The sequence below is a fragment of the Zonotrichia albicollis genome, chromosome Z (genome assembly GCF_047830755.1).
Source record: "Zonotrichia albicollis isolate bZonAlb1 chromosome Z, bZonAlb1.hap1, whole genome shotgun sequence".
In the NCBI taxonomy this organism is placed as follows: domain Eukaryota; kingdom Metazoa; phylum Chordata; class Aves; order Passeriformes; family Passerellidae; genus Zonotrichia; species Zonotrichia albicollis.
In genome coordinates this window covers 34,994,757-35,015,890 of record NC_133860.1, presented here as the reverse complement: position 1 = coordinate 35,015,890, position 21,134 = coordinate 34,994,757, and the positions used below count along the sequence as shown (strand labels likewise).

Sequence of the window (21,134 nt, the reverse complement as noted above, 5' to 3'; positions counted from 1 at the left end):
ATTATATTATATTATATTCATCATATGTCATACAGATATATATGCCACATATAAGGACATGTGGCAGCTTCAGCCACGCTATTTAGGTTGCTTTGGTCAAATAAGCTGTTAAAAGCATATTAATTAAATACTTTATTATATATTTAATTATATTTTTAAGAGATTCAGTGTTTATAAGACTCAATCAAGTCCTTGTTATGGGTAAAGCCATCATCTTTTACTAGGAGAGAAAATATTAAGCAAGGGCCTTTTATAAAATACTCTGAAATCTCCACTGTGCCCCTAATATGCAAATTTGATGACATATTTAATTAGTTTAAATCCATGCTGAATTAAATATAAGTCAGTTTGCTTCCTGATTTTTGGAAGGAAAAACATAACAGATTAATAAACATAACAGATTAATACTGTTTAGTTAGTCAAAGGTATTTTTTTATTATCTTGACTTCTTTGGAAATTACCTCCAATGAGGTAATTGACCACTGTGAGTCATTGCTAGTTCCTAACTTTTTGTTACAAACTTTCATTAATTTATTCTCTTTTTCTTTGATGTCCTACTCACTTCCTACCTCCTGCATACATTTAAGGCGCTATGAAAAGAGGGTTGTGCACTCCTCAACCCAGATCTCTGAAACCCAGCTCCTCATTGCTGCTTTTGTTATTCGTCAGATGGGTTTACCAGGAACCAAGCCCAGTCTGGGCTCAGAAAAAACGAAGCCCAACTTCTGCAAAGACATACCAATGATTAATTAGTGTTGCTGCTTTCTCCCATTTCCGGCCTAGCTCCTATAAACTCATGGTTCCTCTCTGACATCAGCTGAACAACCTCTCCCCTGACAGAGAGGTTCACTTTTTTGCCATCACATGGCACAAAATCTTTTGTATGTTACCCTGCTATCTTCACAAGAGAGTGCCTATGCCACTTATAACACAAAGACACTCCACTGCATTTACTGTCTCACATCTTTCATCTTAAGTCCAGAAAGGAAGCAGTTCATCTATGTTGTCTTCCCCAATGCATAAAGCTTGTAAGAGTCTGCAGACTTTTCCTGCTTCTCAGGGGATAACTTCCCCTGGCCTTCTGCACTGAGTCCCTAAATCAACTGTGCCTCTTAGAGGAGACACTTCTATGTTTTTACTGTTCCTGGTAGTCTAGACAATCTCATTCCCTTTGTCCTTTGGAGTTTGTGGGGACCGAACTGCAATAAGACTGTAATTATTTCTTATTCCTGAAGTATTAGGGTTGAATGGACTATTATCTTCCAGACTCAAATGCTTTTCTTGTTATTTTAAAGAAATAAGTAGAATTATGTAAAAATAATTTCCTCCCCTGCAAGTCAGCCTTCCTTCAGACAGAAAATGATTTGTTTATGAGGGGAACAAAATAATAGAGGTAAACTACTGACTTTGTATTACAGACATATTATTGTTAAATAATTGCCAAAGTATACAGACTAACCTGCCCAGAAAACCTTTTACCGTGGTTTTGCAATGTGCTTTCCATTTTCTTTCAGCACAGTGGAGCAGAGATAGATCAGTCTCACTTATGCAGAAATTAATAATGAAACCACTTTTTTTGTTCCAGGTTCTGGCCAGCCTGCGTACTGTCCGGAATAACTTTGCTGCATTAACCAATTTACAAGACCGGGCACCCAGCAAGTGAGTGTCATTTGTTGGCCACTGAACTTTTTGCAGTGATAGTTTTTTTATGTAAGCTAAGAAGACAAATATGAGTTATAGATTTCAGTCTGTGCCACCAAACCTGCATAAATGAATGATTAGAAATAAGTTTATTAATCCCCTAAACATGTTATAGTTGGTGGCTGAGACAATAGCCCCCTTGCCTTCTAATTGATCTTGCAGTTGTTGTCCTTGCATAAACTTGGAGTAGGTTTTTTCACCTTATGTGATTTTAGATAAAGTAGTCATATGTCTAAGATCATTCAGAGATGACCATTCAGGCACAGCCTGAGTATTGCAGATGAAACAGAGGGAGCAGGAGCTGCCCTCACTGAGATCTGCTTGCATGGTCTGAACCTAGAACTCTTCTTCACTCATTCAAGGTAGTGATAACAAACATATCCAGAGGAGTTCATAACTATAAATTAGGCAGCATAAATATGATCTCTCTCCAGTCATGTTACAGCATCACAGTTAACACTAATGTTAGTTACACCGGCAAATGTAGTGAAGTCATTTCCCTCACCCAAAGCATGCATTGTGAAACCTAGAAGTAATTAGCATTTCAAAGAAAATAATGTCTTTGTATATGTTTATAAGTCACATTTCAAACTATGTATTTGCTCTAGATGTGATTAGGCAGGCTTTTAATAAACCTATAAGTTTCTAAAATTTTCCTGTTCTGGAGTTCCCAAATAAATTCCAGGTAATGTATTTTCTGTTGTGTTGTTTAAGAATTCAGTCATCAGTGAATTTTTCAGGCTTAAACCTTTTTTCATTTCCTTTTTCACAGAAGATCACCAATGTGTAGCCAACCATCTATTAACAAAGCAACTATAACAGGTAAGAATAATTTATTTATAAAAGGCATCTAACTGAAATAGTAAATATAATAGTAAATATATATTTCTTCATATACTTCTGTCGTTTCACATCCCTATATTTGTTTTATCAAAGAGGTTTTGAGTTTTTGAGTCACATAGTGACTCAAATTGGTGACTCCTAGTGTTCAGTCCTGTTAACATCTGATTTCTATTTTATTATTCCAGTTTTAGTTTAAGTTCTTTCCCAATATTTTTCCTTATATATCATATACATATATATATCATGAGATGTCTGACCATCTCATGAATACTTTTTACAAAGAAATCTGGTAGAAAAAAAATGGATATGAGGAATTCTATTAATCTTTCTTTTTGGGATGTAGAGTTCTGTAGCTATGCAGGCACAAAGTCTTCACTTTAAAAGTGCGTATGCTATGAGGAGAAATGTTCAAAACTGAATTTTCTGATTTAGAATTGTAAATCCTATTTTTATAACATTTGTATGAGGAAGAAATTTCCTTTTAAAACATGGTATTATTTCTAAGGAAGCATTGACTTAAAAACAAGACTAGCAGTGCAAATGACATTAATATTTTGGAAAATTTTACCCCACACTACTTTTGATTATTTTGATGGCAACTTTGTCTTGTTTGTCTTTATGGAAATGCACTTTATTGGACCCCATATTTTTTACAACGTATTAATTCACAACTTACACTATGTAATTTTCTGGGTGTTACTTTCTCTATTGTGTTCTGTCAGAGCAAAAGAGTATTTGCTTTTCTTCTTGATGAAAGTATACAGACACTTACTAAACAGACATATTATCATTTTAATCACAACCATAAACACAATTTTCCATAATTTTCTCTAAGAATTTCTCAAATTTCTCGAAAAAAATGGTACGTCAGCAATTTTGAGGAGCAATGTAGCTTTTCAATGTTCAATGGTTTCTGCCTTTAGGCTCTGGAATGTGTTAAAATCAATGGGTTTTTTCAGCTAGCCTCTCACCTTAAAAGGACCTGGTCTTGGCAGTTCTTTTCAGTTTTATTCTCCTAGGAGGTCATACAATATGAACATTTATGTGTAGGGCTCATCAGGAGACAGAAGGTTATGTGTTTAAATCTATACTATAAACAGAAAGGCAGTTAGTTAAATAATAGTAAGAAGATATATCTATATATGTAAACCAATTATATTAATGATCTTTTCTTAATATATTTCTTGAAGAAGTAATTCTGGACATTGGTTTCAGATTGCTCTCTATAAACTGTTTCAGTTATGAATATTATATCTATTTTTGATTTTGTGAGTTGTCTCATAGCAGAGTAATCCAGAAATATGTTAACTCAAGTATAGGGCTCTTTCTTTAACTCCAAAGGGCTAACTTAGGAAAACATAGTGAAATTCATGATAGTAAAAGAAAATGATATCCAGAAAAGAAGATGTGCATGCCAGGGAACACTACCTTACATGCTCTCCCACAGCTATTTGCCTGAGGTTGACTTCTTTTCTCCAGCAGGAGAAGCTGTTCAGACAGCAGGACCCAAGACACTCTCTGTTGGAAGATGCTGTTGCTCTTTTTAAATTTTTCCTGATCTGAAGGTTTCCATTCAGTTAATCCTCAGAGTGAACTCTACATGTCAGCCATAAATCATCTGATATTTTAAAGTTTAGAAAGAAAGTACCACAGTTAGTTCTCCAATTAATCTAGAAAATTCTTTATTTGCCAATAAATTCAAAGGCAGCAATAAAAGGCAAAGAATAGTAAGGATAATTTAGTCTAATTTAATTTAGTCTAATTTCTCAGAGATGCTGCTGGAATTTCTGTGCCCAAATTATGCACTGAATGGGATGATCTGAAGCCTGTGTGTACTGGATATAAGTGGTTGAAAGACTTTAATGATATAACAAAGATATTAAGCCACTATAAAGCATGAAAATGGCTACAATTCATTTTGACTATTGAATGGAAATTGAGGCTGGATACTATTTTGCATGAAAGGGTTTGCCCGTTCTTAGTTATAAGCTGGTTTTGATATTTCCATGGCAACTAATTTAATGGCATCAGTGCAGAAATATGCATAGGTTTGTTCTTGGGGCATATAGAATCCTAGTGAAATGTCTTAACAGCAGTGTGTTAAGAAGGAAGATTAAAAACACTTCTGCTATAATTCAAAGAATAATTGAAAGCCCTTTCGCATGCTACTAACTTTTTTGAATTTTTGTGGGGAACATTCAAAATGTATCTTATAGAGATCCTTCCTGCTGAGAAATGCTCCTGGTTTTGCTGTTCTCAGAACTTGTGTCATGGAGTGTCCAGAAAAATACACCAGCTAGGGTAGACCCCCATCATATAGTCTAGATGGCTCAGCTTGCAATCTCAGCAAGAATTTACAGGCAAGGTAGCAATCTAGGTGACTGGAGGGCACAGTGTCACTAAGCTATATTGATGATAAATCAGAAAACAGACACTTAAGATGGAGATTTTATGTTACTAAAGACATGTCTCTGGGAAGATTCTCTCTGAGGAAAGAGATGAACTACTGCAGAAGATGTGGGGGTATCAACAAAGGAAATACAAAAAGCAATCTGGTAAAGGCAAGTAACTAAAAAAGCAAGAGCAAAATTCTCTCAAAATTCTCTCTTTGCTATTTTAAGAATTCACCGTGAGGCATAAATCTGTGGCAGCATACCTTAGCAAGAAAGTAAGAAACTATGACATTGAGAAGTGAAACAGCACATCTGTTCAAATTCTTAGAAGCAACAGCCACCCTGGTAGTCTTAAAAATTTAGGTGATTTTTCAATCTAAATAAGTAGCAGTTGTGATCAAAATAAAGTCTTTTCTATTCAGTATATCCACATGGATCCTTATTGTAAACTGTGTTGAGAGAAGCTAATGAATATCAATGACATGTTCATTATCAGACAGCTATGCTATAGCATGCTGAGTGTTCCTTTTGCAGACAAATTGGGGAGAAGGACATGGGAGCTTTTCATGTAACAATAGAATTTCAAGATGGCGCCTTTCATTCTTTCTTTAAACTCTGGGATGTAAATATCAGTTTTTACTATAGTCAGTGTGAATAAGCAGAGATGAAAACTTACTTCTGTTCAAAGTCTTCAAAAGGATATGAATTTCCTACAAGTGCCATCTCTTTCTCATGACCAAGACCAGCCTGAAATAACAGGGTTTGCTGCTCTTATGCTTGGTGTTCTGTACTTCAACCAAAAGAGAGATTTCTCTCACTATGAATCATATTTTCTGGTGTTTCATTTCAAACTGACAGTAGTTCTCTTAGCACAACCAGTGAAATACAAATATTTTGTTTTCAAAACAAAGGAACTATCTGTGACTTGAGGATAGTTGAGGATTAAGCTTGCCAGTTTTATTCTGCAGTTCTGTCCACTCATCCAGTCCACACTTCCAGAGTTTGCTTATGATGATACTGTGAGAGACAGTGTTGAAGGCCTTGCTGAATTCATTGCATGACCTCTCACCTGGAGTACTGCGCCTAGATCTGGGCCCCCCAGCACAGGAAAGGCTTTTCCCTGCTTGAGCCAGTCCAGAGGAAGCCGTGATCAGGGATGGTCAGAGAGAGCTGGGGCACCTCTCCTGTGAGGACAGGCTGATGGACGTGTGTTGTTCTGTTTAGAGAAGTGGAGGGTGATCCTACATATGTTACGTCTTCAGCTTTCCTGTAGACCCCTTTATGTAGCCTTCGAGTACATAAAGGGGCCTACAGGAAAGCTGAAGAGGGACTCTTTACACCTGTTTGTCATGCTAGGACAAGGGGAAAGGTTTTTAAGCTGAAAGAGGACAGATTTACAGTAGACATTAGGAAGAAATTCTGAGGGTGGTGAGGGCCTGGAACACGTTGCTCAGAGAAGATCTGAATGTTCCACCTCTGGATGGAATTGTTTGAGCAGGGGCTCTGAGCAACCTGGTCTAGTGGAAGGTGTTCAAACTAGATGGTCTTTAAAGCCTTTTCCAACTCAAACCATTTTATGATTCTATGAATTCTAATAGTAGAGGAAAATAAACATTTATATTTTGCAGCTCGGAGCATATTTAGATTTAGCTTCCATTGAAATCCCTCCATCTGACACATGAAGTTCCATAACCAAATAGCAATGCAGATATTGGTTGTTTTAGCTAGCTTCAGCCATCTTTTTGCAAAACAAACTCACAATTTTCCAAGTGTTTGAATATAGGATTGATAATCATCAGCTTTGGTGGAGCTGAATAAATCTAGTGGAGCTGAACCAGTTCCCCATCTTTACTGTGAAAAGCACTTTCAAGTGATCTGTATATTGTTTTCTTAAACAATCAGTAATATTTTTTGTAAATAGGAGAGATTTGGAAAACAGCCATATTTACGTCAGGGACTCTTTTCAGTTAATCATTAAAAGTCCGTATCTAGGTCATGATCACCAAACAGAGAGTTATCTCACTTATAGCCTTGTTAGCCACAACACAAACAAAATCATATTGCTTTGTGAGATACGGGGCACAAATTACATTCACACTGAAATTCATTCATACATCCCCTGACCCATAGGAAGTAAGGTATGTAGCTAACAGGTAAGGCATCGAAGAACCAGCAGTCAGCTCCCCACACAGACCTTCAAAGTAATTTCCTCATCTTTGGGGCTGAATTAGCAGCTTTATTCCTTGTACATGCAGAGTTTGTGAGCATTTGATAGTAATAAATGGAATCCATATTTGCTTGCATTCAGAAAAAGAATTTTCAGTGTCATAGCTTGTGCAGTACTGTTGTGTGCTACAATTTTAAAAAAACAGCTGCTTAAATGGAGTCATTTAGTGAAATAGTTTTCCTTTTAAAAAGTGTTGTCCCCAGTTCAGCCGCATTAGTTTAGGGAAGAGGCTGTTATTAACAGGATACAACTGTGAAGGCTTGCGGAATGCATTCTTCATCTTGATTTGTAGAGTTTTAATTAATGTTGCAAAAGTTTTCTAACCCAAAGGCTTCAAATGAAATCTATATGTAGGGCTCTTTTAGGCTGAGTGGGTTTGCAGAACAGTGATTAACCTTAAGGCAGAACAGCAGGAAGAGGACTGGCTTGGTTTTGAACCAGATAAGCTGTTCGTGTATCATCTCACATCCAAGGAAGTGAATAAAACCAGGGCACAAAATAAACACTATATTTGAATAGCACTTTTCAACACTGATACCTGATAGGCAAATATGTAAGCTTTCATAAAATAGGAAGTTAAACAAAGAAATACATGTCATAGTTTATAATATTCCTGGCAGGAATGCTCATGTAATTAAAAATAACCACTTGAAACAAAAATTAGAAAATAAAAGGGGATGTTTTGCAGAGAATAGACAACAACACTCGGCCCTTGTGTATGAATTCAATTTTTTAGCAGTCTGTTTCATTAGAAATGTGTGGTGGTTATTAAAGTGCATAGAGACTAGAACCCATCATAGGGCTAACCTTTGCTTTTATCTTTATCCAGCACTTAAGGTTACTTTTCATAATACTACAGTGTAGTGGAGCCTTGATTTTGTTTCAGACTCACACATTTTGGAGTTAGACTAGGGATACATTTAAAAAGAAAACATCAGAGGCATTATTAATCTCCACATCAATAATCTGATATGCAGCCCCACATACATTTTTGCTTCTTACTTTCAAATTGGTCTCATATTTTGCTGCACCAGTAAAAGTCCTTATATCACTATTTCACTCAAACTGTCCACTTCACTGGAAAGAGAAACAGGGTGACAAGCTTCATGTGCCTCTTGTCCTTTCAGCCTGTGTCCCTTACAAGCACTGTTAGTGTAGTACGCAGAAAAGTGTACTTGACCTCAGGCTGTATTTATTGTATTCGTAACAACAGAAAAACAACTGGAAAGAGTGAAATGTAGTTTTGTTTTTAAGACAGAGTTGAGAAGAATCAAAAAGAAAAATAGGACTCTTGCCTGTGTCATTTTTCTCCTTTCTATTACAAATGCAGTCCCTTGCCTGATGAATATAGAAAATAAAACTGAAGCAGATGTGGTTTCCAGTATGACTTGGTTGCAGTCTGGATGTACCTTCTTTTCACATCTTTCATTTCTGATCAGGGACACATTATCACCTGTTCAATCTAAAAGATTTATTTAAAAGTTGATATTTTTCCTTTAATAAATTACTGACAAACTGGCCTATTCCAGCCTATTCACTTTCCTGAGCATCCATTTAAAAATTAAGGGCTACATTGAAATCACCCATTAAAGTGCATAAGTTCTGCTTTTATTATATGCAGGTTCCTGAGTAAGGAGCCTGAACACAGCAGTGAATCAGAGTGGCCAGAAGCCATGGTCAGACAACCCTGGAGACAAGATACAACAAAGCTTCCCTTTTCTGCATTTTCTCCCTGTGTCCTCGTGTATTTCGCTTTACACCCTGCAAAATGACTCATCAACTGAAAGGTGTAATTCCAGGTCTGGTGGTAGGAATATCCACTAATGCCTACTGCGCGTTCTTAAGAAGTAGGATTAAAAATTTAAGGAATAAGCAATGCCTAAAATTCAGTCTTCTTCTCTCAGGCCAAAAGTTGAAATCTCTTGGTATCAAAGCCCTTTGAATGCATTCTTTATAGTCAGGGGAGGCAGGCAGGTGTCTCAGGGAGCCCCCACGCTGCCTGTGCAAAAGGCAGTGTTATCCAGTGGGCATTACCTGGGTTATCCAGTGGACATTGCTTTGGTGTAACTATCCATGAGGAACACCAGCAGTGGGCGGCCTAGCATCGTCCCAAATATTCTAAAGTATTCTCTACCAGAAGCTTGTCAGGGAAGAGCTGCAGTGAAGATTTTACCAAATTTGACTTTGGGGCTTTGGGAGGAATGATGGGAGGCCGTGAAAGAGACAGTCGTTCTTACTGTCCATTCTTACTGTTCTCACTTGAAATGTTTAATGTGCCAAGGTATGACATTAAAATTTCCTAATCAAACCCAAACCATAGTTCTCAGCCAGGTTTTCATAGCTCAATGACTCTTCCTTTCTGTTAATAGAATTGTAAAATTTACGCTCTTTTATCATTGTCCTTAATCAGCTCACCATTAAGAAGATTATTTGAGTAGAGGCGAACTTTTTTTATACTTGGAAGCTTTGATTTTATTCCCATTATGATGATATTCTGAGTTAATGAAGTAGCTGTGGTCACATGCATATAGTTTTAGTTGTTATGAAATATTAAAAATTATTCCCAAATATTTGCATTCAAACGTTAGCATAAATATGCCAATCTGATTAATTATTACTTCTGCACACAGAATTTTAAATTATATTCTGCAATAATATTTATATTTGAACATTTAAATTAGATATGAATTTGGACAGATGTTAAGCCAAATAAAAAATACAGATGAGAGACAAAAATTTAGGACCTATCTCTTAAATTGTAGGATATTATGATAAAAAAAAAAAGTTTGTTTTCTTAATTGCAATAAGGAAGGTAGGATTATATCCAATCAAGTAAATTTAGCCACTATATTGCTTACTACTGTACTAAAAAAATGTGAATTAAATCAGGAGCATTTTACAGAAGTGACTTGGATTAGCAAGCATTTAAAAATTCCCTTTGTACCAAGTACATCATATGCTAATAACTTAGTGCACATACCATAAGATCTATTGACTAATCAGTCTTTAATTTAAGGAGTGCAAAGATGACTAGAATAGAAAGTCCAGGAAGAAGTCTGTGCCATAGAAATGAAGGAGAAAATCAAGCAAGAGTTTCAAAACCTGGAAAGCTGAGCTACCTGAATGGTATCAGCAGGATTTGGGAAGGTCCAACAGATGACGGTAGGCAACTAATGAGAAAGAAAACAGTATTTGGTTTGGGAGGAGTCTTTAATCTTGTTGTTGTCATTATTGTAGATGTGGTTGGTTTTGCTATTAATACTACTGGGTTTGAACTCTGCTTTTCAAAGGGAAAAATCAAAAACAGAATTTTGTGTAGGTTGATTCTTTTAAATTGGATTGCAGCTACTACAAGCAATGGCAAATGCTATCCGACCCTCAAATTGTGTTTTGTCTTCTGCCCTTTCTCTGCCCTGTATGTATGTATGACCTATTTCAGCATTTCAGCTGCAGAAATACATTTCTTCTCTGCTGGCTTCCCTTTTTTTCCCTCTTTTTTGTTTTTTGTTTTGTGGGTTTGGGAGTGAATCTCAAAATATTTTTTAGATATCTAATATAATATAAAGAGAATTTGAATCTCATCAAATTTCATCTCATGAATCTCATCACAATCTGATCTGTTTGTCTGAATCTCATCATTCTTCATACAATCTTCAACTCTGAAAACCTATCACATCAAGGAGGTGAGCAGAGAAGTGTTAGCCCTACAGCCATATAGGTTTTTGCAGTTCAAGGTGGTATTCCCAAAAAGCAAGCAGCTGACTTAGTATGTTTATGCCTTTCACATGGGAGAGCAACAGTCCATTGGTTAAACCATGTAGATATAATGTGCTTCTGCACGTGATTTCATTGGAAATGTGTGTAAGCATGTTACCTATCAGCCATAGATATTCACTGTATGACATTGTAAAACCAAAGCCTGTTTGCCTTGCTTCTGCTGATTCTCACAAACGATTAAATCTGATGAAATCTGACAGTTTTTGCTTTGCTGAGTAAAATCTGAAACTGCAGCACCAATTAGTCTTTTACAACACTTTTGCAACACTTTTCTTTGGTCTAGTGCAGTTCCACCCTCCTCGCAGATTTATACTCCCTTGACTTCTGTTTTGTGTTTGGTTTATTTCTTCCCTAGAAGGTAGGAGTGGCTGTAAGATATGATGCAATGAAAAACCATGGTGTGGGAAGTTCTCAGGGGAGAAAAAGGCTCCTTGTATGCATTCAGCTTCAGTATGCGTTCCAAAAGAGAAGGGCACAATTCTGTTCCTTAAATACAATCATCCAAACATACAAGACAGAGTTGGTGCTCAAAGGAATAAATGTTGCTTCAACAAATAATATATTTGTGGTAAGGCCAGTAGCCAGTTTTTCTTTGAAAACTGTTTTCTCCAAAAAAAATTGCTAGTCTTCTCTATAAAAAAGGGCTATAAAAATTTCTCATAATTTCCAAGATTGGATTCCATTTCTTGTTGGTTATTGAAGATTAGTTGTTAAAATAAATATATATTTCTACTTCTTAGTGTACATAAATTTATTCATATGTGTTTATTTTTGAAAACTGTATGCATTGATGGTTCTGTGAGATGTCAGTTCTGCAAGCATTATTTCCAATCACAGCTCAATCCTGCAGACCTGAATTACAAAACACCTACTATGGCCACATTACCTTTGGAAAATAAAAAATGTTTACATAAGTATTCTAAAGACTAAAATTCCATAGAATAAAATCAAAATATAATAAAATTTTTCTTTAAAAATATTGTTCTTTCAAAGTAACAATTCCAGCAGTCAAAAATACACCATAAAAAATCCATCTTTCTCATAATAAAATGTAATTAATATAATTTTTTGCATTTGTTCAGCAAGTTGGTGGAAAAGGCAGATTACCATTCTACTGTCTGAGTTACTGACTAGCTCCTCATCAGGCAGTGCTTAGACAAGGCTATTTGGAAGCTAGTGTTAATATTTCAATGCAGAGAAAGAGCTTCCCTAGTGCATTCTCAGGCAGCCTTGTGAATGAGGAGGACGACGAGATGTATAAATATCTCTCAGCCCATTCTGTTTAGTAAGCAGACACGAACAGAGATGAGGAAGTACAGTGTGACTTTAATCCAGCAGAATAAATGCTCAGTGTTAATAAATCCCCAGGCTAAGGGCCATAGTCTCACAGATTCATGGCTAGCACATTAAAGCTGGTTTACCTATGATCAGATCTCTAGCATCAGTAGCAACATAGCTTTAAATAAAATTATCACATATATGAAGACCATACTACCCACTTTCCTTTCCACAAGATTGCTTCTAGAAGTTCTGAAACTTGTCTCTGTGTTGTGTTACTGGTCGTGTTGCTGGAGAATGGACAGTTACCAGGTGACAGTCAGGATCATTGACAAAAGCTTTACAAAGGCACAGTAAAATAAAGTGTGAGTTTTTCATAGAAAAGATTGTTCCCCACATCTAATGTTGAATTGTGAATTGGAATAGCAGAGAAATAGGACTCAGAAATAATGTTCTTGACTTTGTTCGCTTCATATAATCTGTACTGTTGGCTGAGGCTGGAAAGAGAAACCGTCCTTTAAAGGGGCAGGGGAGGGCAGAAGGGCTTCTGCTTCCTGTGTTCTTCTGTAAAGGGTTTCTCCATGAAGAGAATGTTATTCATGATACTAATACTATTGGCCACTATTTCTAGCTGGCCATTTTTCAAGGCTTCAGTTTCTGCTTATTGCCATTACAGAAACGCCTGTAACATAAAAGCATGGCTTCAGTGTTACTAACACTTTGGAAATGTGTTAGTAATTCCTATGAAGTGGAAATGTTAGCACAACAGACTGTAGTCCACTCCAGCTGTAAATGGGAGTGGAATTTCAAGGCTACTCCTAAGGCAAAGAACATGGATCAGTGGTTGGCATTGTGCATGAGTCTGTTAGGTGGATTTATCACAAATACCCAGCAAAACATTATGTTTGAGGAAATAAATGTCCTCTGGCTACTAATTCGGGGGGGGGGGGGGGCAGGGTGGGAATAAAACCTGGCTTCTGATTTTTAAATTGTTTTACTTTCAATTTAATATATTGTTATGCCATCCTGAAACATTGTACAAATTTACTTTGAATAGGTAGTAACCTTCCAGTTCAGTATTCTACTTCTTTCATATTGGACTCAAAATCATTAAAAGCTTATTTTTTAAAATATACTAAGAAGAATAAATTTTAGAATTTTATTTACTCCCATAAGTGCACAGACAAAGAACTTAATATGGTGTAGGGACCATCTTGGCTGCTATAATGATGATCTTAAATAGATTCTACATAATATACAAATTAAAAGTCTTATCTCATTTGAAACAGTTACACAAGTGGAATTTTTTATAAGCTTAATCTCAGAACCCTCCCAATAACTTCTGAATTTCTTCTGACATCTATGCATAAACAAATACATTATTTTCCTAGAGCTAGAGACTCTTGGGCTCACAGGCAGTATCAATGGACTTCTGCCATAAAACTCCACATTCAGAGCTGATACTTCCATTTGATCTAAAAACTATTGCATTCAATATAAACAGAATTCAGGGAAAATTGACTTCCTAGATTCTGTCATTGACCGTTATGCATGAATCTTAACCATTTTTTAATGAGTGGAAATCTGGGTTTCATTTCACTCACTTCTCAGTTACTGCTCTTGGTTTGACTGTCCAGTCTGGAATTGAAGTAACAACCTCAGTGAGTAGGAGTTGATTACATTATTTCAGGCCTGGCTAAGATTTGACTTAACTTTTTCTGTTTCTCTTTCTCCTTATTTTCACCTCACTAAAAAGGTGGCATGGATGATAGCAGTCCTCTCACAACTCACCACTTAGCAGAATTATAGTTCTTTTCATTGAAAAAGGTGATGGCTGGTTGGTATTTGCACCTTTATTGCTGTGTCTGTAAGAGTGACGACAACAGCAGTCCAATTTTAAAAATTAAGAAATTTAGTCATGGCTTTAGGGAGCTGTCTGTAAATGGATTAAGCCTGGTTGCCTCAAACCATTTTTGACAGTTTTTTCAGTCTTTTTTAAGCACAGGCCAACTGTAGCTTAATCCTGGTGATGCAGCAGGGCAGTTTTATAACACATCTGACCTTCTGAAGAAGAATCAGTATTTTGAAGAAATAGATATAGGACAGGATCTGTTTTTCTATTTCTTCCCTTATATTGTCTTCATTCTTGTAAGAGACAGCTGCCACCATGATTAAGAATAATATATGACTATCAGATTAAGAAAATGCTGCTAAATTTCCACTCCTTTCTCTTCTAATTCAACTGAGCCTATTACTTTCTGTGGAAATTACTCACATCCTGTAATTGAAAAAAACCCAGCATCTGAAATGAGTGATATGCTTACTAGCAGAAAAGGAATATGTACATTTTCTATATGCTTTTTCTATCTCATTATCTGTGCATAAACATCCACTTGAAGAAAAGCTTTCTGAAACAGAAGTAACAACATTTGTGAAGTCCAGATATCACAACGAAATGAGCACCTCAGAGTGTGTCTACTGTCTGTCAGTCTGTCAGTCTGTTGTGCTTTGCCTCTGCAAGTCCATCAAAGTGCCACTTCCCACTTTGTGAGCTGAAGTCATACATAGAACCAGCAGCTGTAATTATTTTCAAAACTAACAGAGTTTCAAGTATTTTTGCTAGGACTGAACATTTGGCTCTCACTTTTGGGTGGGTGGGAGTGCTAATGATTCATTACGTTCACAGTACATCAGTTGCAAACTGTTAAAATGTATCTGACTGTAAAATCAGAAACAATCCAGGAATTGGTATTACTATGTAAAAAACCTGTGGCTTAAATGATGCTAATACATTTCATTCAAAGAGTAATTTTGCTTTACATTCAAGGAAATTAACTGGCATAATTTTATAGGATTGAATTTGTTGGATTTTGTACATGTGAGTATATATAGAATATGTTGGGGAGGTGTAAACAAGACAGAAAGTGTTGTTTAAAGTGTTGTGAGTAAAGGTTTGGACAGGAGAGGAAAGCATGTAAGAGCAGACATTTTGGGACAATTTATAGCAACAGCTGATAAGAATACCTGACAATCAGCCAAGTCACATGTTATGAGGTGCACACCACACTGACACACTATATGGGTGCTGCAGATTTCAGTGTAAGTCCTGTAAGACTTGATGTCATCATGCCAGTCTCACAATTAATCACTGTCCTCCTCTGACATGGTTTCTTCACCAGTTCAGGCTTGAAATGTGTTTTACCTCATAAATTATCGGAAGTTCTTTTTCCCTTTTGTTTTCCACAACACAGAGTCAACAGTTTGATGCAGTATCCTGCCTGCATATCAGTGGCCTTGACATCTCAGCTGCCACACACGTTTCTTAATGCTTGTTCTTTCCGCACGGTTTTCCCAGCATCATCTTGAGCATCCAAGCATTGCATGCCTATAGCTTAAAGACTCCCTAAGGAATGTCAGTTGTCAAACTCCATCACCCATGGTGCTGAAATAGCCATACGGTGCCAGGTGCTTCTCATCCTCCTGCTGCTGTAGTTACATGGCATGCTATTGAAAACAGAGATGCTAGGTGTGACAGGACACCTCCATGGAAGGGGAAAGACACAGCCCCTCTGGGTGAAGGTTTTAGACGCTTCGGCTGGAAGCCGCATTGTTCAAGCCTTCAGTGCCTTCAGGAAAACACCTTTTCCCTGTCTCTCGGCGGAGGGGCTCCCTGTGGTGCCGGCTGCCCGGAGGTGCCCCGGCCCGCCCCTGCTCTGCCCTCGCTCCCCGCACCTCTCCGCCGATGGCGGGACGAGGGCAGGGTAACCGGGCATGGGAAACGCGGCCTGTCGGGCGCCAGGCGCTGCCGCGGCCAGGGCTGGACGGGGCTGGGCCGGCCGGAGGGCACGGAGGGCTGCGACAGGCGAGGGCGCTGCCGGCAGCGGCGGCGGGGCCTGCTCCCGGCCGGGCTGTGCCGGTGGCATTCCCAACAGGACACACACAGCCGGAGCTCTGCCACCGACACAGGCCGCCGCTGGAGCCGAGTTCTTAGTGCCTGCCGTCTGCGTGGTCGTGTTTGTGGAACCATGGAACGGTTTAGTTGGAAGGCACCTAAAGATCATCTTCTTCCGAACCCTCTGCCGTGGGCAGGGACGCCTCGGCTTGGCCAGGCTGCTGACAGCCTTATCCAGCCGGGCCCTGAACGCTTTCAGGAGCGGGGCATCCACTTTCCTGGGCAACCTGTTCCAGTGCTTCACCATTCTCACAGAAAAGAATTTCTTTCTGACATCTGATGCAAACCTCTCTCCTTTCTGTTTAAAGCTATGCTTGCCCATATAAAATGCACCTCTTCAGCTCTCTTGTAAGTTGCCTTTATGTAAACAAAAGGCATAATGAGGTGTCTTCTCAGGTTGAACAATCCCAATTCCCTTAGCCTTTCATACTTAGTTGGATTTGTGAGGGAGAGGATTTAGATGCTTCTGAAAATTTGTGTTTTGATGAGGAAGAAAACAAAGTCTCTTAATTGGAATCACCTTAAAAACACACTGTGGTAGTAACTGACGTACTTTCATAAAATGTAGAAGTAATTTTGTATTTCCTTGCATAAGAACTATTGAATTAACTACTCTAATTCCTCAATATCCCTATAAAAACATAAAAAATCATAAACAACTTCTCTATAAAGTGTAAAATTAAAATCAGATGTCAGATGTGCTTTTCAACCTACAAATTAATCTCAGCATGCCTTATTCAACCCCATCAAATTTGTAGCTGTTCTGTTTAGTCTTATTTATGGCTTTATTCCTCTTTTTGATGTTTTATGTTTCTAGTGTCCCTACTTCTTAATTCAAGTTTAAAAATTGGCTTCAAATGAGACAGTATCAGTAGGATGACACTTTTGCTGGTTTAGGCTTTAGTTATACACTGCACATGAGATACATGTGGGGATAAATGTACCTTTCTAAAGATCTTGCAAGTCTGTGCAATGAGTGAGAATTCTGTTCTTCAAGTCCTAGAGCCATAAATTAGGGTGTTGTACAGCAATAGTGTCAGGAAAGAGGCAAATTTCCCTTGTCTAGAACATTAACATGTGATCAAAGAAACTCCTTTCATCCCATATCTAGAAGTCAGCAATCTGCTTAGAGGATCTTCTAACTCTGTGTGCCTTTTCCTCTGTTGACTTTGGACATGTCACTGTGATCTCTGAAAATCCCCCTGCTAGCAATGTGAAAGAGTTCCCATTCTCAGATTTAAAAGCAGATACTTTATGAGACACTCTAGAAAACGTAGCTGAAAGAGACAGTTTGTGCCTAACTGTGGCACTCTGTAACTGGATTATAACTGAATGCTGCTTAAATTGGCTAGCTTTTGTAGCCTTATGGATGTGGACACGAATTCACTTAAATGAAACACTTTTAAACTTATTTCCCAGAGAGCGGTGGCTGCCCTGAAATGAGAATGCCCCTGTTTGCTGAGTACACATCAACCATTGTAAAACACTCTCAGTTTGCTTAGCTCCTATTTAATTTTCCTAGTTACTTTTATAATTTTCTTCAGCCTAAGCCTATACATCATATATCTGATACTGTGTATTAATATCATATCTATTTGCTTGGTAATCCATAAAAAAGGGAATTATGCATTAAAAAGAGAGAGAGAGAGAGAGAGAATTTACAGTGATACTTTCTGCATTTCTCCAAGGGGATTTTCCAAATACCTTTAATGACAAATTTCCTGCATTTATATACTGTGCTTAATGAAATAACTCGGTTAAGGACAATGGAAATGGTATTACCTGTAGTCCTTTATTTGGTGCTTGCCCTGAATTCATTCACCATATAAAATACTTAGACTATATCAGAACTATTTAAATGTACTTGTAAAAGGAGCTTTATTGTAATTGAGCTGTCCTTGAAATAAGTTGAGTAACTCTATCTTGAATTGTAACATTTACCATGTGAATTATTGAATTAGATATCTGTTATAATTAGTTAGATTAGTTATCTAGCAGTTGTTATTATTATAAATATTCATTAGTATTTTTATCTTTCATATTTCTGATAAATTTGCTTAAACTATCATAATGAAGAACTTTATTATTATCAATATCATAAAGGTATAAGATCTACAAGAATTAGAAGAAGTTCTGTTTGCATCACTTCATGTAATAAAATTTACATTATTAATACACAAGTAGTATGTATAGTGTGGCCTTATCAGTTTAACTAGAAAATGCATACTGTAATAAACACATGAGTCGCAGAAGGAGAGGTCTGACTGTGTTTCCCAGGATTAGCCTTCCAGCACTGATGTATTTTACAAAATATCAGTTCTTTCTTGTGCTCTTTCTCAGTCCAGCCTGAGCTGTTGTGGGAAGTGATCGCCGTTCTGCACAGTGCCCATGGCACAGTCACAGCTTCAGGGAAGCTTGCATGGGAGATTTCTTGCAACTGATGCCTCTTGCGAGCATCCTGGATATTCTCATGCTGCAACATCTCTGGTATCAATGATGTTTTGAAAGACAACAGCACAATAGTGTTTTGCTACCTTTCAGAATCAGAATCTTGGAAAAACTCTATTTTTCTTAGAGGATTAACACTTCTAGATCTACTTGTTGTTTAAAAAAGGAAATACTGTGAAAGAAAATTGTGGATATAGTCATCTTTGGAAAATAAAGAGCACATATATGATTTCTGTACATTTTGCCACCACTTCTGTCCTGTGCAGCTTTTTAAATCTAGAACAGAGTTAACACTTAACATGAGCATCCTAGAAGATTTCATTTTAAATCTGGATGTTGACTATTTATCCTCTGTTACATAATCAGAGGTAGGAAGGCAGTAACAGAAGCAGTCCACACAGCTGGACCTTCTGTGTGAAAAAGTCAAAATACTAAGGGTGTTGGGCTGACATATTTTTGTCACCTGGTTATAACTTGCAGTGTCAGGACTAACTCATTCCAGCTAAAGTCTGAAAAACAGTAAATATTTTAGTATTGGAAGAATTTACTGGTTGCAGGTAATCAACTTTTTAAGATAGGATTTTTCAGTATCTCTGAAGAGTCCACACTCTGATGTTCTTGATTGTTGACATCACTGATTTAATAACAAGAGAAGTGTCCTTTTTCGTTGTCAGTACCACTGTACCAGTAAGCAGGTCCAGACCTGGATGAGGGCTTGTACTGATAAGCTATAGCTGCTGGTCTATGTCTCAAAGAGGTTCTAATTATTATTAGAATGTAAAGGAAGAAGGCTATAGATGGGTAGATTCAAAAGAAAGGAATGATGGAACTATGAAGCAAAAATTCACTTTGATGGCATTATTTGGTATGAGAGGTGGTTGATGCAAAACAGCAGCAGTCTTCATTTTGGCAGTTTTAAATACATAACAGCAATTGGAACATAGGGGCATAACTTCAGTCAGGATGGTATAGCCTTGCTAACATATAGACATGACCCTGCATGTGTGAAACTGCAGTAGAACTGCAAATGTCACAGTTTAAAGGAGAAGGGACCAGATAAGTAATGTCTCAGGACTGAGTCAGGAATGAGATCTGAAGACAGCTTGTAAAATATTCAAACCCTAATACAAATGGCTCATTTTTGGCGTATTAGAAAAGAAGTAGCCACAGGAGGGGTGTTATGAATTATGTGAACATACAGAGACTGAGGTAGTTAGGGAGATCAGGTCTATATTAATGTTTTCACAGAGTTTTAAAACTGCTCTGTTATCTATTTTCTTGGTGAAAGTTATGACCAAGGTCGTGCCAATTGCCAGATCCTGCTGCCATGAAGCACCTGCTGGGTATATTCTTACTCAACCCTTGAAATTGTTTCTAAGAAGTATCTAATAAACATGTTTCTTTGTACCTTAATGATGCTTTTGTTACTCTTACTGGAATTGCATTGATGTTAGCAGGTCTCCTACTGATCAGGTTAACACATGTAATAGCTCATAAGAGGAGCTATTTATTTTCTAGATTTGCCTGTGCAAGCCTGAACTATTAGGTTCTGCAAATCGATGCTAACAACATGAAAAGAAAAAGCAATAGGCTTTAAAGCATAAAGTAAGTTACATTTAATCAATATAAACAATAAAATCTAGAGTCTTTTGGGCAATATTTTGAGAAAAATTAGAAAGGCCATGCCTCATTGTTAGCCAGGTGTACAATTTAAAGTTCTTTTTTGACTTTATTTAAAGATAATCATGGAGAGAGCTGTGCTCTTATTAAATAGTTCTGACTTTGAATTCAAGGAAACTCTAAGAATAAAACTGCATGTTTAATGTTTATTTGTGACTTCTGATAGTTAAATACAGGAATTCCTTGTAAATCATTATGAGTTTTTAATAATTTCCAAAAAGAGAAATAATAGCTAAATGGGAGGTGAAATAAAAGCAAAGTATACAGGTTGTGTAAGCATATTCAGTGAAATAATGAAATAGCTCAGGAAATGTTCAACAATAAAAAACCATTAGGCATCCGTGAAGGTTATTATAGAGAATTTTTTAAAGGTCATGCTTGCGTTTAACTTGGTGATAAAAGAATAAACTACTTTTCCTAGGTACTTTATCTGAACATCAACAACACAGCTGGAAAAAAACCATAAAATCAATAACATCCTTTTGTCTTGTTGACATTATGTGCATAGAGCTACATTAACTGCACCAAAAATATCCCTTTTGTGTCAGTGAGTTCCAAGAGACAAAGAAGAAGAAAGAAATTAATATGCTGCCACTTACAGAGTAATAGCTCAAAAAAATAATAGCCATCTTGCCCTGGGTACTGCATTTAATTTTATTTTATTTTATTGAAAAGGCACAGTCCTTTCTTGTGGACTTTGAACAAAAATGCCTCACTTTTCTACCTATACCTTGTTTTCTTCAGGCCTAACATCATACTGCAAGATAACATCACTGCAAAGCCCAAATTTAAATTGTATGTGCTTTACATTTGTTTACATTTCAACTTGGCATTC

The 21,134-nt window shown here is 37.1% G+C and overlaps 1 protein-coding gene across 6 annotated transcripts in view; it reads left to right on the top strand.

Annotated features, from left to right (window-relative positions):
• PDE4D (phosphodiesterase 4D) overlaps positions 1–21,134 on the top strand; it is a 353,397-nt gene that overhangs the window by 269,243 nt on the left and 63,020 nt on the right. For all 6 annotated transcript variants that reach the window (XM_014268998.3, XM_005489768.4, XM_074533512.1 and 3 more), the window contains 2 exons: positions 1,586–1,659; positions 2,474–2,523. In XM_014268998.3, the coding sequence (XP_014124473.1) occupies positions 1,586–1,659; positions 2,474–2,523 (124 nt within the window). The remainder of the gene's footprint in view (positions 1–1,585; positions 1,660–2,473; positions 2,524–21,134) is intronic.